The sequence below is a fragment of the Macrobrachium rosenbergii genome, chromosome 16 (genome assembly GCF_040412425.1).
Source record: "Macrobrachium rosenbergii isolate ZJJX-2024 chromosome 16, ASM4041242v1, whole genome shotgun sequence".
In the NCBI taxonomy this organism is placed as follows: domain Eukaryota; kingdom Metazoa; phylum Arthropoda; class Malacostraca; order Decapoda; family Palaemonidae; genus Macrobrachium; species Macrobrachium rosenbergii.
The window spans coordinates 1,220,762-1,248,351 of NC_089756.1; the positions used below are offsets into that span (position 1 = coordinate 1,220,762).

Here is a 27,590-nt window from a genome sequence, read left to right on the forward strand (position 1 = left end):
ATCCTGAAACTCAAGGCAGCCTTTTGGCCTTCTGAGAATATCAGGATGGGGTTTCCGACACTCAGTGGTTTTGTTGAACAACAACACCACAGTAGTGGCATATGTCAACAAACAGGAGGGGATTGTTTTTTCCTCCTGTTTCATCTGTTGACATTGCAGGTACTACAGTGCCCTATAGCACACTCAATAGTTCTGTAAGCCAGATACATTCCCAGAGGGGATGTATTGGCAGGCAAGCTCGGCCTCAGTTTCAAGTGACCAGAACAGAGTGCAATCTCCACTCTTTTCTTCATGAAGAGACTGCTCAACTGTTCGTTTGCCTACTGGCACAACAGAAGTCTGTAGTTTTCCCTGCTCCTTCGTACCTGACCCACGGGCTGCTGCGATGAGGCAAGCTGTCTTTATGGGAAACATCGATGTCTATGTCTTCCCCCCATATTTATGTTTTGCTAGGGGTTCATCAGGCATTGTTCGCCCTGAGTTATAGACGGATACTGGAAGACCTTGCCTTTCACCCAACCTGATAGCTCTGTTTCCAAGGCATCAAGATGAGTTCTCCCTGACCCAACCTCCTGTGGCAGCTACACAAGAAATGGGTCATCAGGCAGTACATTAATGTGTTTTTCAGTACTAAGAGCCTTTCCAGCTTCCCTTGCAAGCATAGGCTTTCTCACTGAGCAGCAGCGGATATAGCTGGCTGACTCTTGAGGTCCTCCGCAGCTTTGTTCTAGGGACTGGATCTGTCTTCACTGGTTGGTGTTGTCGACGGAACTTCTTCTCAGGTCAGAGTTACTCTTCAGCAGGTAGCAGACTTCCTCAATCTTCTCCATCAAGGGGTGCTTCTCTCTGATTCATTTGTGAAGAATGTAAGCCCTTTCAACCTAGTCTTCCATCTGAAAGTAGCCTTTTTCTCCTCAGTCGAGATTTAGCTACTGATAAGCTTCTTTCGGTCTTGCTGTTACAGGGAACTGAGGTCCCTGGGTGGCATGTAGCTCTCGTTTATAGTCCCTGTCGCGTGCTCTGCACACGCCCTTGCGAGAGTCGTCAGACAGAGATCTGCCCTCTTAGGACCATCTCTTATCTCGCTCCAGCCTTGGCATAGAAGATGGACAAATGGGGAAAGGGGATCAATACCTCAACTCCTTCTTGGATGCTGTAGCGGACACCGAATCCTTCGGCATCTTTTGCCAGGTTCAAGTCCCTCTTGATCCCCTCCTCCTTGGACTTTGTATCGATGATCCAGATTAATTGTTGCTTTGTTCTTTTAGGGAGCTTCGGTACTTCCTGAAAAGGGTCGACATTCCTAACCTGGATATCGTCAGCGTTTTCGCTAGCACTATCTCTCCCAAGAAAGAAGTGTCTAAGAACACATCTTTCTCTTGGCTTCGCAAGCGATCGGAAGGATGTACTCTGCTGGTGACTACGATAGCTTTACAATCCACCCAAGAGTGCACGAAGTCATTGGCTTGGTCCATCCCTCGCATTCAGGAAGTTTTTGTTGGTCTGGAAGCAAGGTGTGGTCTCATAGACCACACTCTTGTCTTCTGCCTCCGTTCTTGTCCACAGGCCCTTGAAACCTTTTTTCCTTGGTCCTGTAGTGGCTGCTCAACAAGTTGTGCTTTCTTACCCGGATCCTTCAAGAGGACAGGTAGCAACTTGCCTAAGGTGTTGGTTTTGAAAGTGGGAAGGATTCTGAGAGTGACTGGCTTTTCCTCCTCCTCCTTCCTTGTCCTCCTACTTCTCTTCATTCGGGATAGGAATGGGACTCGAACCGACACTTGCTGGAACTGGCGTCTGATGCAGTAAGACTACACATCGAGCACCCATTTTATTTTTCTTTCTAGAATCTTAGAAGCAATTCCGCTAGCAAGGGGAGGAAGGAGACACAGGCAATAAGAAAACCCTTTTCAGTTCTTTTCCTTGCTGCCTCTGACTCTTTAGATTCTTCCTAGCCGTTTTCGTATGAGTTGCGATTCCTCGCTCATTCGAAAAGGTCCAGATGTCTGACATTTGGTCTTGCAGTTCTTACACTTCGATCAATATGTCAGAGGCATGGTACTCCTCCTCGCTCTTTTGACCAGGAGGAGTAGCCCAGGTGTGCAGAACTCCAGTCAGTTCAAGAGCTCACTCAGATTCTTCCCTCCAACCAGTGAGTCTTCCTAATGTAAAGGACCAATGGTTTGTAGATTCTTCCCTCCAACCAGTGAGTCTTCCTAATGTAAAGGACCGATGGTTTGTATATTGTGTAGGAACAAATCACAATTTTTGAAAGTAAATTGTATTTTTCCTAACTATAAAAAACCTGAGGTCCTTTACAATACATTTTTATGCCCGCCTCATGCCACCTCTCAATCTGAAACCTGGTCCGAAAGGCAAACTAGAATGTTTACATCCAGGCAGGCGGGGATTCCCGCCTACCTGTCGATAGTTACTGCCTAACCACCTTGTTCAAGAGTTTAACAGCCGTTTCCAACTTCACTGTAAGTAATTCCTAATATAAAAGACCAGAGGTTTGTATAATTAGGAAAAATACAATTTACTTTTAAAAATTGTGATTTCTTCAGCCCACAGCCTGCCCTCTCCAGTAGCATGTTTACTTTGAATGTGGTGAACATGGAAGCAGGCAGATGTAGACCTACAAGTGGTGCAAGCCCTTCTCCAAAAAGGCTGTGGAATACTACAGTATTCATTGTATCCTGTCATCCTACCACACATGTTTGATCTTTCAAGTAAATTTGGAGAAGTGCTAGACCTTGGATGAGAAATGGATTAGTAGTACAATAAACAAATATGACATGAGACCCACAGTGCTTCTTTAAGATTCACAGTGGCAGCTACCCTTCATTTAAAAGACATGAGGATGGAATTTATCGTATCCCTTCAAAAATTCCCCTTAACTGTGGAGACAATAACTTCAATAAAATTCCACTACAAAATGGCCAATATTAGCAATCAAAAGGGTGTACATTTATTTACATTCATCTATTTACATGGCTTGAATTTCAGGTTTTGACTCTTTCCTGGGTACTATAGAAGTTTGGTTCATTCTCCAGGAATCAGGCTGAGAAATGATCAGGTTCACTAGCTAGTTTTTGTTCAGATGCAAATGCAACTCATGAAATATACAAAGCTTTCTTTGCTCCTTCAGGGAACTAAGAACGAGCTTTATTTACTTTTTAATGATTTCATATGTATTTCTGATAGGTTCATAATCTCATCTTTTGATTTACAGTTGTTGTTGGTAAAGATGTCAAAACAGTGAGACAGGCAAGAATCAAAATAGAATTATTGGTGGAACAAGCACGGAGAAAGATGCCCTTTACACACTTCTTGTCAATGCCCATGAACAATCCTTCAGTACAAGAAAGATTCTTAGAATTTAAGGTAAGGTGTGAATGAATATATGAAATTTTGGCCTAAACCCCTAAGATATATTTCACTCACATATTTCTCCAAAATACAGTAAAATTCAGTAGGTGTCACTTAAATATTTTTTTATCTAATGTAAAGGAAGATAACCCAGTGAAAGGTGAAAATCAGGTTTAATTAGGCAAAGTAATGCAATATCTTATCAGACTATATATGATTTACTTATGTGGCTTTTTAGACTATTATTTTCCAGTAAAAAAAATTGTATAGTATTTTCTTTTTATGATTATAGTTTGGAGCCTTGTTAAATCAGTTAAATATAAAGTTGAATGTGAGATTGTCTACTTTGTTGGGAAATGGTATTTTCATGATAAAATTAAGTTTCATTTATACTTAACTAGTAATGACATAGCTATACTTTTCCACTCGCACAGCAGCTTAAATTTGAAATTTGCGGTAGCGCTTATATGGTTTTTGTGTAGGTGACTGCCCCACCCACTATCGTGGACCAATAGAAACAACAAATCAGAGGAACTCAATTCTTTGTGCTTTTATGTCCATAAGAGGGGAGGAGGGAGGGCTCCAATCTGTAATTACTGTACTTGGTAAGTACATATGAAACTTAATTTTATCATAAAAATACCATTTTCATGTAAGTAATTTACCAAGTAATTACATAGCTGAATCCCACTTTGATATGAGGTGGGATATATGGATATATTCTGTTCCAAAAACAGTCAGATATGAAAATGAATTTGAAACAAAATCTCCTAGCATTGATAAAATGCTTGTTGTTTCCTTACCTGGTAAGAGAGCTACTGCAGGTGATTACTGCCTCTGGTTGGTGCTCATCTTGACCTGGAGTGACTTAGGGGAATAGCCGCGATTACTCTCTACCTTTAAGTGGGGGCCTTGAAGTAAAGGAGCCTCCCAATTACTCATAAAGTATAAGAATAGCTGCCTTTGCCCTGGACGCAGTACTAAAAAAACAAAAAGACCAGACAATGCTGTCACCTACACTGTAAAATAATTAAAAACCATCACCCAACTACTAAAGACTAGTGGGAACTCCAGGTACAAAGTACCCCCAGGCTCCCCCAAAAACTCGACACTCTAATTTCAAGGCGAAGAGGTTAAGGATAGGGAGGAATGCTTCTTACGCATCTTTCCCCAATACCATACCAGCCACCAGTAACAGACCCAATGTACTGCAATTTTCAAAAACTGCCTCTATTTCTTTCAAATAGTGATTAGCGAAAATGGAATTACACTCCCATCAGCTGAAGGATTGCTGAAAGTGACATAATATGCCTGAAAGTATACAAAGTGGCGACCTCCCTAATCTCATGTGCCCTCACCTTAACCCTTAAACACCTGTTGGACGTAGCAAACGTCGACTAAAATTGTCTGTTGAATGCCGAGTGGACGTAGCAAACGTCGACTACAAAAAATTTCAACCTTCGGTCAACTTTGACTCGACCAAAATGGTCGAAAAACGCAATTGTAAGCTAAAACCCTTACATTCTAGTAATATTCAATCATGTACCTTCATTTTGCAACAAATTGGAAGTCTCTAGCACAATATTTCGATTTATGGTGAATTTTTGAAAAATTTTTTCTTACGCCCACTGGTAACTTAGGGACTATGAAAATTTCAGAAATTCTTTCGTCATTTTGTCGTAATTTTTGCACTGTTCTATATTAGCCGTTACATAAAGTTTTATACATGAAAATGTGTGCAATTTCATGTACAATACAACAGAAAATAACTCATGGTTGTAGCTTTTATCAGTTTTGAAATATTTTCATATAAATCACGATAACTGCCAAAATTTCAACCTTTGGTCAACTTTGACTCGACCGAAATGGTCAAAAAACGCAATAGTGTAAGCTAAAACTCTTACATTCTAGTAATATTCAATCATTTACCTTCATTTTTGCAACCAATTGGAAATCTCTAGCACAATATTTCGATTTATGGTGAGTTTTTTTGAAAAAAACTTTTTTCTTACGTTTGGCGCCAGAAATTCTTTCGCCCACGTTGTCGTAATGTTTGCACTGTTTTATATTAGTCGTTACATAAAGTTTTATATATGGAAATGTGAGCAATTTCATGTAGAATACAACAGAAAATAACTCATGGTTGTAGCTTTTATCAGTTTTGAAATATTTTCATATAAATCACGATAACTGCCAAAATTTCAACCTTTGGTCAACTTTAACTCGACCGAAATGGTCAAAGAACACAATTATAAGCTAAATCTCTTACAATCTAGTAATATTCAATCATGTACCTTCATTTTGCAACAAACTGGAAGTCTCTAGCACAATATTTCGATTTATGGTGAATTTCTGAAAAAAGCTTTTTCCTTACGCTTCTCGCTGACAATCCTCGCCGAACATCTCAGAAATTCTTTCGTCATGTTGTCTTCCTAGGAAGGGCGATGACAGTCCAGTCATGGAAGCTGAAAACCTCAGACTTTGAGATACCCTTCACCAGGTGGTCTAATTCTGAGAGAGCAAACAAAACCTTAGCTGACGAGAAGGCTGAGCAGCGAGCCAAATTGATCAGTCCCGAGGAGTCACCTTGGGATGAGGCAGCACCTCCCAAGGATGGGGCTTCTCCAGTTGCACAGGACAGATATCTCCTAGCTGACAATCTTGAAGGTGGAAAGGCAAAAGCAGCCTTCCCTTGCTCCCTTTTCGCTGCAAGCCAATCTTCTACTTTTTTAAGTGCTTTCCTCGCAGAGGAAGAAAGACCATCTTGGGAGGACGAGAGCTGGGATCCACCTGGTACCTCAGAAAGTAGAGGCGCGTGAAACTGGAGTGGCTGACTGAAAATGCGACGGAAAGGTTTGCAGAAAATATCTCAAAAGAGAAGCATATACAGAGGGAGTCGGTTCTTGAGTTACCTCCTCCTCCACAGACAAGATCGGAGACAATGATAAGTCTTTGGAAGGTTTAGTCCCAGCCAAAGCTTTATGCTGTAAACCTAGAACATCCGCCAACTGCTGCTTAATATGTGCAAAGATGGATCCTCCACTATGGGTGCAGGCAAGAAGTAGACAGGCACTCGGCTGGCACCGAACTTTAGGCAACTGGCGCCAAGTGCACAGAGGCAGGCAAAAGCTCCAAGCACACAGAGGCAGGCAACAGGCGCTTGGGAGTCAGCCCTGGGCGTTCATAGACTGAGACTGGGCACTCGTGTGGGTTCCTAGATGAAGATGGGGAGTGTTTCTTGCTTGAGGGGTGCTTGGGTGCCAAATGCTGGTGTTCCGAATGAGAACGCTTGGGCAAAAAGTACTTCAGGCTGCGCCATGCACTGCAACCTGGTTGAGGACTGAGAGGCGGATCTCTAGCCAGTTTTGACGGAATGGGAGAAAACTTGCTGTGATGTCTCTTGAGAGGACGGGATTCACCTGGAAAACGCCAAAAACTCCCCTTGTCGGGGCTGGATAACTCTGAGCCCAAAGACAACTGGTGGACACTGACAGAGATGCCTTTCCAACGGCTGTCTGATACCTGCGCGACAGGTTCGGTTGAGGGGGCAACTGCCCATGGGCAAACCCCGCTGACCTCGATTTGGACCTCCAGTATGTCTTCTCCCAGGTTCAGGGGAGTGTGACAGGGACCTTTGTCTGGGAAAGTCGGCGGGATGGACAGCCACCTCCTCCACTGGCACTGGCACAACACTATTCACTTTGTCCATCAGGACTCTTAGGAACGCCTCTAGTTCAGTCACTGTATTGGCCTCAAGGTCAGTTTTACAGTCAAACTTACACTCGAGGTTGGCAATGGCATCAGCATGGGGTTCAGAAGCATGGGAGCTAGGCACAGGAGTGGATGGCAAAATATTAGGACTAAGGATGGGGGAGAAGACTAAAGCAGGGGAAGAAGGAACGGTACGATCATCAACACTCAGTTTAGGAGCAGAATCTAAACTACGAGCCTTAATCTCATTTCTAGATGCCACCTTCCTTTTTCTATCTCTGTCTAGTTTTTCTAAATGAGATTTTAACACCTTCCATTGCCTTTCATCCCAATCCTTACATCCGTCACAAGTAAGATCCTTAAGTGCATACTTGTCCTCTACATACTGAGCAGATAGTATGGGAATTGTAGGTTGCTTTAGTCAAGCTGGTTTTACAACCCTCCCTACAATACCTGATGCTGGAGGAACTAGAGTCCGACATCATTAAGAGTCACAAATTGTAATAAACTAACTAAACAGCTTGAAAGCTACCAGAGAAGTGAATGCATCACCAAATCCTGGAAGTATATTCCCAAAATAGTATGAAATAATCCAAACAAAGCTGCTACAAACATTCAGTGTTGCATCGAAGGCAGCAGAAAAGAAGTGAGCTCCTCTGTTTTGTTGTTCCTATTGTTCCCCAATAGTGGAACAAAAACAATACAAGCACTACCACGAATTTCAAATTGTTCCTACACGATAGACAAACCATCGGTCCTTTACATTAGGAATTACTTACAGTGCAGCTGGAAATGGCTGGTGAACTTTCAAACAAGGTGGTTAGGCAGTTAACTACTGTCCGGTAGGTGGGAGTCCCGCCTGCCCGGATGTAAACATTCCAATTTGCTTTCGGCTGTTGTGTGGTATAGAAGTATTTCTTCCCTCTCTGCCTTGATTATCACTGAACTGTTTTTTCTTGGTGGGATCTTTCTTTCTGTGTTTTGTTTGCTGAACATATGTGTTTGTGATTTGTAAGATGCAAACTCACGAATCAGATAATTCCTGTTTACAAGGCCACCTTCCCTCAGTGTGTGTGTGTCCTGGGGTTGGTGGTAAGAAATGCGGGAGCTTCTGCTCATATTTTGATGTTGACCCTCATGCCCTCTGTTCTTCCTGCAGGGTTAGTGTGTGCTCATGTGACTCTACTTGTACCGAGTGTTGTTCCTGGTCAGCTGAGCAGTGGGTGAAGTTTGAAGGGAGGAAACGGTATTGGAGGGAGGCCGCCCAGGTGTCGTCTGAGGATTATACGCCCCTGACTACACCCTTAGTGGCCAACCCTTCTTCCTTGTTTATCTCTTCCTGCAAGCTTCCACTTCTGGCTGTCTCTCCTTCAGGAGAGAACTCTCCATCATCTTCTTCACTCGCTTTGTCGAGCGTAGAACGGCGGAGGGGAGCGGACAATCAGGACAGCCTCCTCTCGGGGACCTCCCCTCGCCCCCCTGGAAATTTTTTCCTCGGAGCGTGAGAGGTCGCCCTCCACTAACCCAACCTTTTCTTCTTCCAGTATGGCGGTCGAGACTCCCTGGTAAGCAGGCAAGTGATTTGAAGGCAGCCTGGCTCTTCCTGGGTCTTATGGGCATTCCATCCTTGCAGGGCCTCCTGTCCCACCTGGCGAGCGCTCCAGTAGTAACCCACACTACCACTACCGCTACGACATCCATGGTGACCATGACAGCATTCACTAAGAAGCCAGTTACCGTCTCTTCTCACTTTGGTACTCAAGTGACTGCTGTCCCGACAACCCTACAAGCGGTGCCCCTGCCTCCAGGTTTTGCCGTGGCCCTGCCATCCCAGGCTGTACCATCCATGATGGTAATTTCCACTATGCCCCATATGATGGTTCCTGCCCCTGCTGCTCCTGTGGTCTCTTGACGTCTGGGCTGCTGTTGCTGCTCCACCTGCCCTGGCTGTCCCAGCTGCTCCAGTTACTGATGTTCCTGCTGCCTGGGCCACTCCTGCTGCTCCCTCTTGGAGGGGGGACTTGACCACCATCCTGAAGAAAATGACAAAGAATTCGAGGAAGAGGTCCCGTACAGTGTCATCATTATCGTCTTCATCTTCATCTTCGTCGTCTGCTACCTCCTTCCCTTACTCTTATGAGGCTTGTCAGCCGAAGAAGAAGGCGGCTGTCTCTCCCCCACCTTAAGAATTCCTGCTCTGGGACTTCTGAGGGGCTGCCTCCCTCCACAGGGGAAGCAGTGGATCTCTCGTCTGCTCTTCCCGGCCATTGGGTTCGGGAACCAGATCGCTTACCTCACCAGGGTCCAGCCTTTTCAGGAGCCGCAGGCACGCAGACCTCGGTTTGCGCTCCCGTCACCAGTCCTAAGAAGTCCACTTCAAAGGCTGGTGCTGTGTTGGGTGCTTGTTTGCAAGTCACTCCGAGTACTTAGTCTCTGAGGAGGCTTGAGTATCCCGAACCGGTGCCGGAGAGACCTCTCACCATCCTGGTTCAGGCACAGGACAAGAGAAAGAGTCGAGACATGCAGGTGTCTTGGGTCTTCCCACTGGCACTACCCCCAGTGCTCGGCCAGGTTCCCAACCTGATGCCTTGGTCCCTAGAGTCCGAACACCTGGAGAGACAGAGAGGAGGTCCCCTATTCATTCTTCTTCTCGCAAGATTTCGCCCTTGAAGAAGACTGGGGCACATCAAGAGGACAGCGCAAGTTCTTGCCAGCCATTTGCTCATTTGATTCTGCCTAGCCCCTGATCATGTTTGCCCGATCAGCCTGGCTCGGTCGAGTCAATCGCTCGGCTCGGCTTGCGCGAACCGCTACTCTCTTCTCGGAACAGCATTTTGCCGAGGTGTAAGCCCTCTCCTGGACCCATGTTTTCATCATCGCTGCGGGTTGGTGATTGCACGCAGCCCGCCCCTCCTGCTGTTTCCACTGGCAGGACTGGTGCGGGTGCCCAATCCTCCTCACCTGTCTCCTCAACCTCCTGGGGTTTTACCCGGAGGCACAAGATGGACAGGAGGAACTCTTGAGAGTCCTCTCCCCAGAGTTCTACTACGAAGGCTTACATTCCTGGCTTGGTCCTGGCATCGACTCAGTTGTACACCCGAGTAGTTGCAGGATGGATAGAGGGGGGGTCTGCCGTCGTTCTCCCTCCTGCGGGAAGAGTAGATAGAAGGGCCACACCCTGGAAGGGCTCGAGAGTCCTCTTCCTCAGGATGCGGACACCCCTGAGATACAGAGGACCTTTGCAGAGATCATCACTCTTATTCGTCAGCACAGTGATCTCGGGGAAGGGGCCACAGCCTCTTCTGTGGATTGTCTTTCGCATCTCGAATCCTTCTGGTGCCCTAAGAAGGAACCAAAGATCTCAGTGGAGCTGCCGTGGTCCTCGCTTGCTGAGGGATGCTTGACCAGGTGAATAATCTTATTTCTGGGCAGGAGAATTCACTTCGGTCAAACTGCTCAGACAAGTTTCTTCCCCCTCTTCTGCCTGGACAGAAGCAGTTTTACACGCCCTCGGAGGAGTCCTTGCCAACCAAGTAGGTTGACCCAGACATGGTTCGCCTAGGTCCAGGTCTCTTGCTGCAGCACCTTGTTTCAGAAGGGATCTCCCTTTCGCAGCAAGAGGCAGTGAGCCCAGAGGCTTACTGCCATGGCAGCCCTCCAGGCAGTCTCCTGGCTGGATCTATGGTCGTTCACAGTATCCTAGGTGGCTGCCTCCTCAGGTGCTATTGTTCATGGGGAGGACTCTGGCTTCGGGAGACTATGCCAGTCTGGAGGTAGAGCCATCTCCTACCTCGCCCACCAGACGGCAAACCTGTTGGCAAACCTGTTGCGGAAGAGAAGGGATGCTGTCCTGTCTCGGATTGCTAGGTCTGTTGGTCCCGAGTCGGCAACAACCCTAAGGAACGGACCGTTGCTGGGTTCTGCCTCTCTCTTCCCTAGGGAGTTGGTGGATGCTGCAGAGGACAAGTGTTGGGCCGAAGACAGCGACCGCCTAGTCCATCAGGCAGTGGCCAAGACCTCCGGGTCTTTGCATGCCACTGCAGCCCAACCTTTGGGTCAGGCTACCACTTCCTTGGCCCCTAAGAAGACCCAGGCTTCGGAGGGCGGCCGCAGGAATACCCAACCTCCTTCTTTTGCTGGAAAGGGCGTGCAATCGTGCCTCTTTCAGCCCGCTTTCCAATTTGGAAAAGGGGGCAAGGGGAAGAAGAAGAACGGGAAACGCTAGGGGCAGCGTTCCCCTCCAGCTGCTTCCATCAGTGGGGGTTGCCTATCGAGCCACTGGGCAACATGGCAGCGATAAGGAGCTGAGACCTGGATAGTGGATGTCCTTTGGGAGGGATATCTACTCCCCTTCGAGTCTCATCCACCCCTCACCAACTCTCTGGTCTGTCTCCTTACTTATGTTCCTAGTTTGCCAAAGGATCTCGCACTTAGGCAAGAAGTGCTAACCTTGCTGAACGAAGGTGCTGTGGGAGTTGTGTCAGATCGGTCCCCAGGCTTTTACAGCCGTGTCTTGCTTGTAGAGAAAGCCTTGGGGGTTTAGAGACCGGTATAGACCTCTCTCCCTTGAACCAATTCGTTTGCCAGACATGCTTGCCTCGATCAGGGAGAACGACTTCATGTTTGTTTACGGTGGACTTGAAGGATGCTTATTTCCAAATACAGTACCCATCCATCTGTCCTCCCGCAAGTACCTTCGCTTTATTTTCAGGGAGATGGTGTTCCAGTTCAGGGCACTGTTTTGTGCTCTCGACCACTCCCCTGGTGTTCATGCGAGTGTTCACCCTGATGTCAGCTTGGGCCCATTTGCACGGGATATGTCTGTTGGGGTATCTTGACGAATGGCTTGTCCTGGCGAGCTCCCACTCGCAGTTGCTTCAGGACAGGGATCAACTCCTCGAGTTTTGCCACAATCTAGGGATTGTGGTAAATCTTGAGAAGTCTGATCTCACCCCCAAGCAGACCCCCAAGCAGAGGATAAAGTACCTGGGCATGGTGATAGATACGGTAGCCAGGAGTCTTTCCCTCGGACTCTTGTATCAGCAGGTTCAGGAAGGCAGCTCAGCTGTTCCCGTCTCAACGGGAGCAGCAAGCTCGACAATGGCAAGCCGTCATCAGTCACTTGTCGTCGTTGGAGAAGCTGGTCCATCATGGGCGACTTCACCATTGTTCCCTTTCTCATTCCTCTCTCAGGGGAAGTGAGAGAGGATCTAGACTGGTGGCTGGACAGAACTCAAGGCAGCCTGCCTGGCCCTCCAAGAGTTTCAGGATCGAGTGATGGGACACTGTGGTTTTGATGAGCGACAACACCATGGTAGTGGCATATGTCAGCATGCAGGGGGGTCTCATATCCCTTCCGCTTCACCAGTTGACTATGCAGGTGCATGAGTGGGCAGTGGCTCACTCGGTAGAGCTGTCAGCCAGATGCATTCCAGGCAAGAGGAATGTAGTGGCAGACAAGCTCAGCTGCCAGAATCAAGTGATAGGGACAGAGTGGTCCCTTCACTCAGACATCACAGAGAGGTTGTTCGATCTGTGCGGCGTTCAGTTTCAGATCTTCTGTTCAGTTGCGCCGGAACCATGGGCCACTGCGAAGGATGCCTTTCAGCACCCATGTGACAACCTCAACATCTATGCCTTCCCTCCGTTATGTCTGATTTGCAGGGTGATCAGCCAAGCATTGGTCACCCCGAATCTCTGGATGATTCTGGTGGCTGTGGCCATTTGGTATCCCGACCTGCTAACTCTGGTCTCCAAGGCACTGAGAGAGATTCCTCCCTGGCCCAATCTGCTGTGTCAGCCCTGTAGAGTGGTACCTACAGGCAGTCCAGTACGTGTGTCTTTGCAGTTGGCGGTTATTCAGCATCTCATGCGAGCGAGAGGCTTTTCGCGCCACGCGAGAACAGAGATGGCTAGGTACCTCAGACATTCCTCTGCAGTGGTATACCAGGGAAAGTGGGCCGTCTTCTGTGGTTGGTGTCACAGATGGGGTCTCTCTCCAGTCAGAGCGTCTATTCAGCGGGTCACGGACTTCCATGTCTTCCTTTGCTGAGAGAAGCTTTGCTCCGTTTCAGCTGTAAAAGGCTGTAGGGCCGCACTCGGTCTAGTGTTGTGGCTGAAAGGAGTAGACATCTCCTCCTTCAAGATTTTGCTACTGATGAGAAGCTTTGAAAGGTCTAGCCCACCCAAGGACCTCAGGCCCCCTGCGTGGGATGTGGCTCTCGTTTTGAGAGCCTGACTCGTGCACTGTACAAGCGTTTACGAGAGTTGTCAGACAGGGATCTGTCCCTCAAGACCGTTGTCCTGCTTGCCCTGGCATCGGTGAAGAGAGTAGAGGAACTGCATGGACTTTCCTTCAGTGTTAAACACTTAAGGGGATGGGGATCAGTTATACTCGATTTCGTCCCAGATTTCAAGCGAAGACTCAGAACCCATCGGTCCCTGACGCTAGGTTCGAGTCCTCCACGATCCCCTCCCTAAAGGACTTTGTAGACATTGACCCCAACAAGATGCTACTTTGTTCCGTTAGAGTGCTGCTGCGCTGTCTGAAGAGGACTCGTCATCTCCGGCCTGAGTGTCGACAATTCTTCGTTAGCACTGGCTCATCCAAGAAAGTGTCCAAGAACACGATTTCTTTCGGGCTTCATGAGACGATCAGGAGAGCATACTCTGCTGTTGATGAAGACAACACCGGCACCTTCAGCCTGAGAGCTCACGAAGTCAGGGGCAATGGTCCAACCCTCACATTCCGGAAGAACCTGTCGGTTCCTCACGTACTGAAAGCAGGGGTGTGGTCTTGGCAGAATACTTGCACCTCTTTCTACCTTTGGGACATTGTCCACAAGTCCTTGGAGACTTTTTCCTTGGGACCTGTAGTGGCTGCTCAACAAGTTGTGCAACTTACCCATCTCCTCTAAAAGGACAGGGTTGCATCTCGCCTAAGATGTTCAGTTGTGGATGAGAGAATGACTGCGTGAGTGACTAGTGACTAGCCTCTCCTTCTTCTACTTCCTCTCATCCTTCATCTCTTCTTTCTGGCAGAGAGTGGACTCAAGCCATTACATGCTGGATCTGGCGGTCAATGCAGGTAAGCCTATACTTAGAGCTTCCGTTCTATTTTTCCTGCCAGGATTATAGAAGTAAACCCGCTCCTTCCTCTAGCAAGGGAAGGAAGGTGATCCTGTGCCTTACTGTCTCTGACTTTTAAAGGTTCATCTAGCCCATTTTTGTATGAGGTTACATTTACCTCCCTCATGCAAAAAGCCCCAGAAGTTTAACAATTGATCATGCGTTACCACACCCCGATCAGTTCGTCAGAGGCAGGTTTCCCTTCCTTGCTCTATCGACCAGGAAGAGACTCCCAGGTGTGGCAAACTCCAGTCATTTCAAGAGTCTCACTCAGATTTCTCCCTCCAACCAGTGAGTTTTCCTAATGTAAAGGAACGATGGTTTGTATATTGTGTAGGAACAAATCACAATTTTGTAAAGTAAATTGTATTTTTCCTAACTATACAAACCTGAGATCCTTTACATTACATTTTATGCTCGCCTCATGCCACCACCTCAATCTGACACCTGGGCCGAAAGGCAAATTGGAATGTTTACATCTGGGCAGGCGGAATCCCGCAGATAACTAACTGCCTAACCACCGTCTTTGAAAGTTCAACAGCTGTTTCCAGCTGCACTGTAAGTAATTCCTAATGTAAAGGACCTCAGGTTTGTATAGTGAAGAAAACTACAATTTACTTAAAAAAATTGATTTTAAGCTGCCACTTGAGTGGAAAAGTATAGCTATATAATTACTTGGTAAGTTACTCAAATGAAAATAGGTTTTACATGCTGATATGCACACGCTATAAGTTCAGCCTCTTATGTGCTCTAAATGGTTGGCATTAAATTATCATTAAATTATATAAAATATTCTATGTAGTCTTCAAAATAACATTTTTAATGAGGGATTGATAATACCCAAGAGTATGATCATTGTGTTAGTTGGCTCTTGATGCATACCATCAAACACATGTATTATTGATTGGACTGTACGTCCATCTTTAGACATTTGTCAATTTGATTTTACCCACTAATTTTTATTACAGTTTTCAGGATCAGTATCTCCAATATGTTTTGTTACAGTTCTCTTCTTTAAACATATAAAAAAGAATATTTCTTGTTCTTGGCCATAGGTGTGACAACCTCATCTTGAAAATCATTGCTTAGAAACATGACATTTGCATAATAAAATCAAGTTTCATGTATACTGTACTTACCAAGTAATTACATAGCTAATGTATCTACCTCATGTGGCAACTTTTTGAATTAAGTGCTAGCGCTTCTTTTGTTTTCATTGAAGACAATGCTTGTCATTTCCTTATTTGGTAAGAGAGCTACTGCAGGTAATTACTGTACTGCCTCTGGTTGGTGCTCATCTTAACCTGTAGTGGCGTGGCGGCATAGCCGTGGAGCGCCTCTACTTAGGTGGTAGCTTTGTAGCGAAGGAAATGTCCAATGGCTAGCAAAGCATCACTGAGTTCCCTTGTCCTGGGTGCAGTACCACAATAAAAACAACTAGACAATGCTTTCACTTACACTGAAAACACCACAACCCATCTACTGAGACTGATGGGTACTCCAGGTGCATTATACCCCCTGGCTCCAGAAAATTCAACACCTTACTTCAAGGTGAAGAGATAGTAGGAGGAAAACGAGAGATTCCCATGCTTCCTCCTCCATTGCCATGCCAGCAACTGATAACAGCCCCAAGGCACAGTACTGCAATTTTCAAACACTGTTTCAACTTATTTCAAATAGTGAAATGCGAAGATCGGTTCGCACTTCCAGTAGCCTGACTGCAGAAGAAATGAGTGACATATGTTCCTGAAAGCTAGTAAAGTAGAGACTGCCCTGCCGTCAAGAGCTTTCACTTTAAAAGTACAGTGCTCCCCCATTTTTATACAGAGATAGGTTCCAGAACCTACCGCGGATATGCAAAGTCCACAGAAATGCAAAAATCCCCTCTAAAAATGCTTATAAGTGGCTTATAACTGCCAAATACCTTAAACTACAATGCTGATAACTGCCTATTTTACCATTTCACTGCTTAATTTGATATTTCAAACAAAAATGTACCTTAAATTATCATACTAAAACAATATAATATAATTTTAAACAAAAAATACACCCCACACCATCATCTCAGAACACCCAAAGTAACCTTACATTACAGTACTCTCCTACTACTGTTATTCTTAAGTAGGCTATATACACCCCTAAAATGCTTATAAATGCCTATTTTAACAGTTCATTGCCAAACTTGACAGTTCAAACAAAATATACCTCAGACTATTATCCCAAAACACCTTAATATCATCTCAAAGTCATGTTGCAAAATTAAGTACCAGCCTACAACTGTTACTCTTAAGTATCTCCTGTCATTCAGACACGCATGTTTTCTTTGGCCTACATAACTTTGCGCATTGTTTGGGCGTACATTTTACGTATATTGATATTTTCCTGTGTTGTAAGATGATTTTGAAATTAGATTTACTGTACAGGTACGTATTTTAGGATAGTACTACTGTATGGAGCATATCTAAAATATGTGGGCAGTTTAAAATGACCGAACACATAACGACCGGACATATATCTTCAAACAGAATGCTAGGTTTGTTACATCATGTTAGTATTCTCTTGATTACGTACAAATACATTTATGATAAAAAAAAAGTGATTACTACAGTAAGTTCTTGGTTTACGTTGTTTTGTGGTTAGTCCTCACCATCTCCCATAGCTATATTAAAAAATTTGTGCCATCATTCTCTCTCTCTCTCTCTCTCTCTCTCTCTCTCTCTCTCTCTCTCTCTCTCTCTCTCTCTCTCTCTCTCTCTCTCTATACTGTAGTATATATTTATATTTGAGAAAGCACTGCAAAATATCTATAACACGTTATTTTACTTACAGAATCCATTTATACTGTATGGATCTAATCACCATAAAAATATTTAAAATCCAAATTTCATACGTAAAAAAACAGGAAAATAAACAAATCCAGCAAGTTCACGACAGATCGATGAAGGTAGTGTTGCCATATTTTGTACTTTGATTTATTGTATCATATTTCATTACAAGTTTAGTTGACTATGATTATCACACATATTGTAACAGTACACAAGAGAATATTTTATCACTGTTGATGTTTCATCTCCAATCACCGTAAAATAATTTAAATCCCGAATTTCATATGTAGGCAAACACTCAACATTCTTACTCTCCTCCCAGCCATTGTGAAGTCTCGTCACCAGCAAGTTACTGTAATCCAATGTTAACACTAAAATTCTCTCTCTCTCTCTCTCTCTCTCTCTCTCTCTCTCTCTCTCTCTCTCTCTCTCTGAGATAAGGGAAAGATTATTTTTTATGCATGCATGTTTATTTGTTTTGTACAGTATAGTTTTATAGGTAAATATGATGTTACTTTGTCATTCATTTTTTCATATTTTCCGTGCATAATTACTGTACAAGTTTTTGCATTTCAATAAAAGCAAACTAAAAAAAAATTAAAATAATTAGCGAATATTTCAGATACTCTACAGTATGCTCTATCATCCAAAAACATTTTACATTACCCTAAAAAGAGAGAGAGAGAGAGAGAGAGAGAGAGAGAGAGAGAGAGAGAGAGAGAGAGAGAGAGAGAGAGAGAGAAATCTTGTTAAGCTCATTCTTAGGCCCACCTATCACTCCAGGGTGGGCCCCAGAGTGAGCTTATGTAGTTTACAATTTGTATTAAAGATTTATTTAATTTGTATTACTGTAAACATTTATAGATATTTTGCTCTGTTTAGAGAGAGAGAGACATCATAAACTTGTTAAGCTCACTCTGGGGCCCACCTGTCATTCCAGGGTGGGCCCCAGAATGAGCTTAACAAGTTTACGATTTGTATTACAGATTTATTTAATTTGTATTAAATGTCTATAAATAGACATTTTGCTGTGTTTACATTAATATTAGCATTTGAAAATTAGTAAATCATTTGTTATCATAAAAATGTATTTAGTCATGACAGTAATTAGTGAATATTGCTATATGAAAAAATTTGCGAATTAGTGAAAATTCCAACGCGGACAAGTGAATAATGTGTTCCACGAAAATCGGCAACAAAATAAAATGCGTAAAAATTGGGGGGCAAAATGTCCTCCTGAATCTGAGAATGCGGTTCAGAAATTAAGTCTTTGAGGAAGAAGGACAATGCATTCTTAGTCAGAGGGCAAGACCAGTTCTTGACAGAGCACCAGAGGTTACTGAATGGGCCTCTGATCTTTTTGGTCCTGCTCAGGAGATACCTTGAGGTCCTAGCAGGAGAAAGAACTCTCTCTTCTTCGTCAGAGCCAAGGTATCCGTTAAGGTCTTAATGGAGAAAGAAAGGAGCCAGGGCTTGGAAGGGTCCTCGTTCTTGGCCAAAAACCAAGGGTAAAGTAGTAAACTGCGTATCCCTGTGAAAACAAAAAACCTACCCTTTATCGATGGCTTGGAACTTGCAAATATGTTAGCAGTAGCCAAGGCTACGAGGAAGAGAGTCTTCTGAGTAAGGTTTCTCCGAGAAGAGGAACAAAGGGGTTGAAAAGAGGGACCTGTCAGCCACTTTGACACTACATCCCGGTTCCAGGAGACCTGCTCTTCCTTTCTTTGCTTAGACGTATCAAAGGACTTGACGCGGACGTTAAAATCTGGGATTGACGCAAGATTCAGGACCCCTGTGTTTAAGCACTGAGCTAAACACAGCTTGACACCCCTAAATGGTGAAAGACGAGAGATTCCTAGATCGCCTCCAATAAAGAAGGAGATCTGCAGTTTGGGTCACAGATGTCTCAGAAGAAGAGACACTGCAGCATGTCTTGAAAAACCCTTATACTCTGGCAAGCTTCCGGACAGTCTGAAGCCTGTTAGGGCAAGAGCAGACAACCCTTTGATATCGCTCAAAGTGAGGAGACATGGTTTTAGGGGAAGGAGTCTTGAAAAGTCAACCCACAACCGTAGCAGGTCCTGGAACCATTTTTAATGGGCCAAAACCGGGCTATGAGAGTCATCGTAATGTTGCGATGAGCTCAAGACTTGACGGGCAGAAAGGCGTAGTGGTCCAAGTGGGACCAATCTTGCAGTATGGCATGCTAGTGGGACTGGGGCCTGAAAACAAAAGAGAGAAAGGCGATGGTTCTTTGAGGTGGCAAACTCATCCAAGGGCCACTCGGTGGGAAGGACCTACTTTCTGATGTCTCAGTTTTTCCACCAGAATGTTTAGTTTGCCCTAAATAAATCGAGTGACTAGACTCACTCAGTTTTATATGTCCACAGTAGAAGGTCTCTTGCTGTCTGGCAGAGAGAAAGTGAGTGAGTGCCGCCTCACTTTCGTATGTAATTTAGGCTGTATTATTGTCTGAATGAACTACCAGTCTTGTTGTGAACTAGGGTCGAGAAGCACTGGAGCCCTAAGTGAATTGCTTTCAGCTCTCTGATGTTGATGTGAAGGTTCTGTTCTTCCGGCGACCACATCCCGGAAACTTCCTGGTTCGCCAAGAGGACTCCCTAACCTGGAACCAAGGAGTCTGAATAGAAGTCTAGGTCTGGGCTCCGAGGATGAAGAGCTTTCCTTCCGAAAGTCTACATTCGGATTGCCACCATTGCCAGTCCGACTTGAACTCTGGGTTTTATGGGAAATGTGTAGGTGTCTGGCTGTGTTTCCCTGTCCCAATTGGCCTAGAGTCAGAATTGCCAAACTCTCATATGAAGTTTGTTAACTTGACGAACGTCTTGATGAATGATAGAGTCCCCAATAGGCTCATCCACAGCTGGGCCAATTAAGACAAAAGGGCTAGAAACTTGTGGACCATCTGAAGGCAGCTGGTGATTCTCTTGGCAGACAGAAAAGCCTGAAAAGTCCGAGAGTTGAGACTCAGCCCCACATAGAGGAACTCTTGCGACTGGGCCAACTGGGACTTCTGAAGGTAAATGATAATTCCCAGTCCTGAGAGAGGAGATGTTTAAGTCCTTCATGCACTTTTCCCTCGAAGGGGATCAAAGAGGCAAATCATCCAGATATAGACTGATGTTTATGCCTATAAAAGGAAGTCATTTGTTAGAGGAGCAAGGACTCGAGTGGACACTTGAGGTGCCGTAGAGAGGTCACAGCAAAGATCCCAAAACTGGAAGATTTTAGTTGGCGCCAGGCACTTGGGAGCTATCGCCGGACACTCGAGCGGTGCTGGGCACTCCAAGAGGAGACAGGCACTTAGACGCTGACGTTGGGGGCCTGAGGGAGTGTCCTGGAAGACAAACCTTGGATACTTCTTGGAGTGCAGATGGATGGGGAAGTGGAATTATGCATCCTGCATATCCAAGGTTATCATCCAATCATCCTGATGAATGGATGAAAGGACTGACTAGTTTGTCTCCATCTGAACCAAACTTCAATCTCCTTGAGTGTCTTCTTAGAAGACGAGGAAAGCACCATTGTGGGGAGCCTAGGTCTGCCATCTGGATGGCTCCTCATCAGGAAGGTTGAGGTAGGCGAGACCAGGCCTAGCTAGAGCCAATAAAAGGTAAGAAAGCTTGCCTGCAAATATTGAAGGAGAGTTGCATAGGCTAGGGAACCCGTGGTTGGGAGCTTGGTGCTCCAAGCAGGAGATTGATACTGAAGAGTTGGCACTGGGTGCTCGGGAGCTGGTGCTGGGAGCTCGGAAGCGGGCGCCAGGCGCTTGGCAACTGCCATCAAGCACTCAGGAGCTAGCACCGGGCACTCAGAAACCTGCGGCGGACGCCCAGGAGCTGCTGTCGGGCTCTCATGAGGAGATGGGCGCTTGAACGAAGACAGTGGCACCTGAGAGGGATCGTTGGGCGCTTGGGAGCCAAATACTGGCGCCCAACAGAAGTATGCTCAGGAGAGAAATACTCAGGCTATCCCATGTGCTGCAGGAAGGTTGAGGACTACTCCCAGCTCCTTAAACTGTCTAACTGGGTAGCGGAGAAGAGCTGTCAGCATCGCCTGCGAGCCTCTTCAATGGACGAGACGAATCTAGAAAACACTTGCGACGTTTCCAAGTCTGGGCTGGAGTCTAGAGAGTTGGACAACAACTGGTATCCAAGACGCCTTTCCAGTGGCTGTCTGTTGAAACCTGGGATATACGTGTAACAGATTCGACTGAGGGGGCAGCAACCCATGGGAAAACCCCTCCAGCCTCCCTTTGACTTCCAGCATGTCTTCTCCCATGTTCAGGAGAGTAGCACAGAGACCTTCGTCTAGGAGAACCAGCAGGACAAGAAGCCACCTCCTCCACTTGCATAACACTGTCTCCTGTCAAGATGTCTTTCCAGTAGCTGTTTGCTGATACCTGGGAATGCGCAACAGGTTCGACTGAAGGGCCAGCTACCCATGGGCCAACCCCATCAGCCTCCATTGGACTTTCAGTATGTCTTCTCCCAGGTTTAGGGGAGTATGACAGTGACATTGGTCTAGGAGAACCGAAGGGACGAGTAGCCACCTCCTCCACTTCAATGTATTCACTACTAGGTTAAAATCTTGTTAAACCTGGACTCGAGACTGGCAATGGCAAGGGTCGGAAGCAAGGCAGCCACGCGCGTGAGTACTGTAGGTGGATTATGTGCATGTGTGTGTTGGGGGCCGGACATGTTGGAGGTCTCTCGCATTTTTTACCAAAAAAAGAAAGGTTTTTCGCCGTTGGTGTTTATACCTTTTACAGAAGGCAATGCGTTAATAGTGTCTCTGTGTAATACCTCAATCAGTGCCTTCAAAATTTTTCAAGTTTCAACTTCTTGAAGCCTATTGGCCCTGGGAAATGGGTAATAGAGTGCTGTGTATTTGTTAGTGCTTGGCCCTCCCTTTACCACAAAAATGTCATCAGACCAACCTCCAGCTATCGTGCCAGTGACCCTGGCACCTAACGTTACCTGTGCCCCACACACAAGTTCCATACTCGCGAACAATTGTCTTCATACGATACCAGGCAAACCATTCCGATGTTGAGTCTGCTATAAAGTCTGTCTGTGCAGCCTTCTCTGATGAGGAAATTTAATCTGCATTTACAAAATGCAAAGATCTGATACCAGAAACCATTCTCTAGGAGCAAACCATGAAAAGCTTATCCTCTCTCAATGAAATATATATCACTAAGTGGCTAAGGACCTGCTTGGTGGAAATCTACACCGATGACCCTTACAATCTGCCTCCAAAAGGGCCTGCTGATCTAAGCCTACCTGCAGTGTACCATATGGCAGAAAATGCCTTTCTAACAGCAAAATCCCTCAGAAAAAATTAACAAAACCTCAGAAAAAATTGAGGAAGCACATGACAAATTTTCACAGATCTGGGAGTGATAGAAGGATTACAGGAATCATTCGATGGTCTTAAAACTGTGGAAACAAGTAACAGTCTCTCATGGATCTCAGATGCAAACAAAGGAGTGCAGGAATCATTAGACAATTGCACAGCAAGCCACCAGACTCCTTTGAGTGAGGTGTCTGTTATTTCCTCACCTCCCAACAACACGAGAGAAGTGAGGGCACAACACGAAGTCGAGATGGCCATACCCTCACAAGTGAGAACTGCCCTCTCTCCCTCAGATGAAGTGCCTACATCACTTATAGACTTATCTGAGGGGATCGATGGACTCCCAACCTCCTCTCCCTCCCCAGTGCCAGTGGAAGATAGATCTTCAGTGACGATCACCAGCCCTCGTGAGTCTTCAGACCCTATCTCTCTCTCTCTCTCTCCCCCAATCATGGGTGAGGATGTAAATGATCATGGGGGATGGGGGGCTGGCAGACACAAGGGTGTAGAGAAAAGAAAAGAACCTCTTGATTGCCTGCTGGACCAAAGCACAACATTAGTGAATCACCTCGCCCGAAACCTGAGAAGAGATGTCACGTTGTGATTCACAGTTTGCGCTCATTGGTGAAGCCAGACGCCATAGTAGAGAGAGTCAAGTTTCTCAGGGGCTCCGACCCTCTTATCTCCCAGGAACTCCCATGCAAAATTAAACGTAAAGTGGCCTACAGGATTACCTGTTATTTCAGCACCTCAATGTTCTTAAAGGTGAGAATTTCAGTCCTAATATAAAATTCTCAAGACATAACCTAATCTGCGACCAACCCCCACCAGGGGAACGTATTAACACCCCAAGCAGGGGTTCAGGCACAGGCTCACCTTCTACCACAAGTGCCAGCCAACCTCCCATGGCGAGTGACTGCCCACCACTGCTGGCCAACCCCCATCCACCCAAGTGATCAACTAATTCATTTCCCATCTTCATGAGTTGCCATGGATACATGAGATATAATCTCTTGGAATATTTTTGGCCTGAAGCGGAACTTTCCTCCCTTAAACATGTTCTGCAAAAACTTCAAAGGCATCATTGTATTACAAGAAACACTCATCTGGTCTCATGACCTTGCCATCTGCGATTCAGTGCGTGAAGACTTCAGAGCTTTCTTGACCTCATCAATGCAAGTTACTGATCACATCATAGCTGGTCGTGCGAAAGGGGGCCTTTCTTTCCTGTGGCACAAATTGTTAGTTAGTATGGTGAATGTGATGACCTATTGTCATGCTTTCTTTTTGTAATGTTGAATTTATCACCTTATGTTATGCCTGTTATTCGTTGCCCATGTCAAGAAGTTTACTTTTCTTTTATAGATGCTTTATCATTTCTGGCTTTGTTATTGTAATAGCGTTTTTAGTCCCAGGAGGCTTTAAGAAGACGCAATGTAGTTTTTCTTACTTCATTAACACAATAATAAAGTTACAGTAGGTTTACAAAATGAGTCGAAGTGTGAATCAAAGTGTGAGCCAAGTGTGAGCCTTTCTTCTTCTAATCCCACAACTGCTGAGGGACGACCTCCCCCACTAAGGCTCTAGTCTCCTTTTGCTCTAACCTTTTCTATCTTCTCTCTCCTTCTATCTGTTCCTTCTCTGCTGCTCTCCCTCTGAACTTGACTTTTTAAAGATTCTTGAAAACCAATGTCCAGCCCATCTGTAGGCGGGAAATTACTTCTGTCCCGCCTTTAGTAGGTGTCTAATGGTTGGGGCTTATCTAAAGACGCCCCTTTTTGGGTGGATTTGTTGAATTGCCCCTCCTATGAAGGAGGTTCTTTTCACGTCACCGGAAGTGATGATTTCCAGCAGTAGTTTACAAACCTAATGTAATTAGGTATTTGTTTAAAATTTCCTTTATGATTTCAGTAGATTAACCTGTGCCCGAGTTTGGCTTTGTAATCATGACACAGTCATTGTTTAGCTCACTATCTCTCTCTCTCTCTCTCTCTCTCTCTCTCTCTCTCTCTCTCTCTCTCTCTCTTTCTCTCTCTCTCTTCTCTCTCTCTCTTTGTTTTCTCTTCCATCCCTCTCTCTCTAAATCTCTCTCTCTGCCTATCAATGTCTATCGATGGAAGGTTTCTCTCTGTTCATAATCAATATTCAGAATTCCTAGCTATCATTATATCACTTGGTCACCTACCAACATAGTCTTCAATGTTTAAATAATTATAGTAAAATGGATGCAACATTAATAATTAAACTGGCAACAAATTGACATAATAAATTTGTTTCTCCAATTGTGGAGGAAAAGATATAAGTTCATTAAAATATTAAACATACCAAATCATAATCAATCACATTAAAACATTAAACATGTTATATTATAAGTACATTAATTCATATGCACATTAAATGAATATATAAGTATATTAAATATATGATGTTTCTTTAATTCTAATTGAGACAGTTTAAATTCATCTATTTTATATGAGTAGTTTGTATATGGTACCTGTTTCTTGAATTTATAGGTGGTGAAAAGATGAGGTTCATAATATTATTGGTTTGCTATCACTGACTGACCTGATGTTGTAAAAGATTTAACATTTTTAAACTTTACCTCTGTAGTAATGTTGCGACATTTAGTGAAAATACAAAAATTTCTTGATCAATTATCAGTGCTTCAAAAGTTTTCTTACATTTGTTTGTGCATACATCTTTTTCTTGGGTTTGGTTTAATACAAGCTCTTGAGCACAGGGATATGCATTAGTGCTCTTATACAAGTTATCAAAATTACAAATATATTCTTGTTCTCTTAACAGAATACATTCATCAAATTGTTTGTCTGTAAAGAATGACAACAGTAAAGCATGTTCTTCTAGTGCAAAATGCTTGATTGTTCCCTTTTGAATAACTGCTTGATTATTAATCAACATAGGAAATGGGTACACAATGATTAATGTGTTTGTGATCGTAGAATTGAAATGTACAATTAAAATAATTTTATCATAAAGCACTTTGACATTTATTAAATTGTAGTACTGTACATGAATACATCTTCTACAAGTGGCTGAAAATGTTTTGCCATGATGCAAAACTTAATTATTTCTTCAAGTTCTTTAGGAGTAATTAGTGTTGGGCTCAAAATACCTTTATAAGCAAGCAAAATGGCATTTAGTGTGTTTTTATGTACCTGTAATATCACTTCACTTTCTAGAGCAAATGTATTTAAAGATTGTATATTCTCCAACTACCTAGTTCTGTTGTTACGTCTTCGTTTACTTTGTTTATAAAATTTTCAGTTTTTCTGTTTGTTCTGCATTTTGATTTTGTGATGCTATTACTTTATTTATCACTGTACCTCTTGTTGCGGCCCACTTTTCTAGTCGGTCTATTCTTTCTTTTTCCTGTTCTGCATTTACTTCAGTAACAACTCCAAATAATGTGTTCAAAGCAGTTCCAATGAAGGGTAAGAGGGATCTCTTTGATCTGGTTTTCACTGTGGTTTCTATTTCTGTATTTAAGTTTTCTAACAAGTAAACAATGTCTCTTTGAATTGCTTTTAACGTTTTCTCACTATTTAACACTGATGATATGTCTATATTAATGATTCCTAAGTCTTTAATCATTTTGACATTTCCATGTCTTTTCAACAATGATCCTTTCTTATCTCCACCTCTGAAGAGATGAGTCCAAACAGGACTATTATGATTAGTTTGCTGATGCTATATTTTTGCATCTGTACAAAGATATATATATCAGATATATATATATATATATATATATATATATAATATATATATATATATATATATATAATATATATAAATATATATCATATATATATTTATTATATTTATATATACATATGTATCATATATATATATATACTTATATATATATATATATATATGGATATATATATATATGTGTTTATATGTATATATATATATATATGTTATGGCCATTATAGTATATTATAAATATATATATATATATATATATATATATATATATATAGTTATTTTAAATATATGTTATATATAATATATTTATATAAACATGATATCTGTATATTTGTATAGCAATATATACAATAATATATATATATATAAGGGATTTTGACAAAGGAAAAATCTATTTCTGAGGGAGGCCCGTGTCACCCGGTGAAATTCCATACTATACACGCAATTTCTAGGTATAAATATTGCTAAATATACCAGAGAAAAAAGCTTTTAGGAATGCTGGAGTTACTACCCCCAGATCGAGCATCTTTAATGAAGACGTCGGTATAACCAAGGGTGAGTGAAGGATCACAACCACAGAGCCACACTCATAGACATCCCCATGTCAAGAGCCCCCGGAAGAGCGAGGGGCCGTACCAGCGCTCATGAACTCACCAGTTTAAGGCCCGCCAGGCCGGCAACTCCAGCGCCATCTGAACTCATTCCAGACTAGCACCACCCCAGGCTTGGCATGAGCCTGTAGGGGGGCAAACTTCTGGAAAATACTCTGGGAGGTCACCGGGTGATCGGGCCTCCCTCAGAAATAGATTTTTCCTTTGTCAAAATATTTCTGAGCTCAGCCCTGTGTCACCCGGTGAAATAGTGACAGAGAATCATGCCAAGACTGCAAAGATACAACCAAAACAAAAGGTGATCTGAAGAAAACACATGCTATGGAGAAATGGATTTAATTAGGATATCTTCAACAATGAAAATTGGACTTTAATATAGGTAAACACTGGTGGAATAACACACAACATCATGCTTTGGCTACAATGAAAAGTAAACTTAATAGGAACAAATAGAATACACTCAAAAATACAGTACAATTATAAGGCAAATAAATTAAAAATACTTAAAAGAATAAGGAGTAAATTAAAACTTAAACTAAGAACAATGAGATATATACAATATAAAGACAAAAATTTATGAGGTACATGAAGCAAAATAAAAACCGCCCAGTACTTAAGATCTTAATCAAAAATCCACAACATATCAGGGATACAATCCACAAGACAAACAATAGCCAGGCAATAATAGTATCAATTATGAGGAGCAAGGCAGTGAGGCATGATTGATCCAGAAAGGCAGGCAGAGAAATAAATGAGGCAGGCAGGGGGGGGAAAGGAAAGGGATAATGGATAATTAAGGTGGGGAATGACACTCCCCACAGCCACTGTAGAAAATTTC

General features: G+C 43.8%; 1 protein-coding gene across 1 annotated transcript in view; it reads left to right on the forward strand.

The window, feature by feature from the left end:
* LOC136847042 (activating signal cointegrator 1 complex subunit 1-like) overlaps positions 1–27,590 on the forward strand; it is a 193,257-nt gene that overhangs the window by 82,458 nt on the left and 83,209 nt on the right. The window contains exon 4 of the mRNA XM_067118278.1: positions 3,233–3,384. Within this exon, the coding sequence (XP_066974379.1) occupies positions 3,233–3,384 (152 nt within the window). The remainder of the gene's footprint in view (positions 1–3,232; positions 3,385–27,590) is intronic.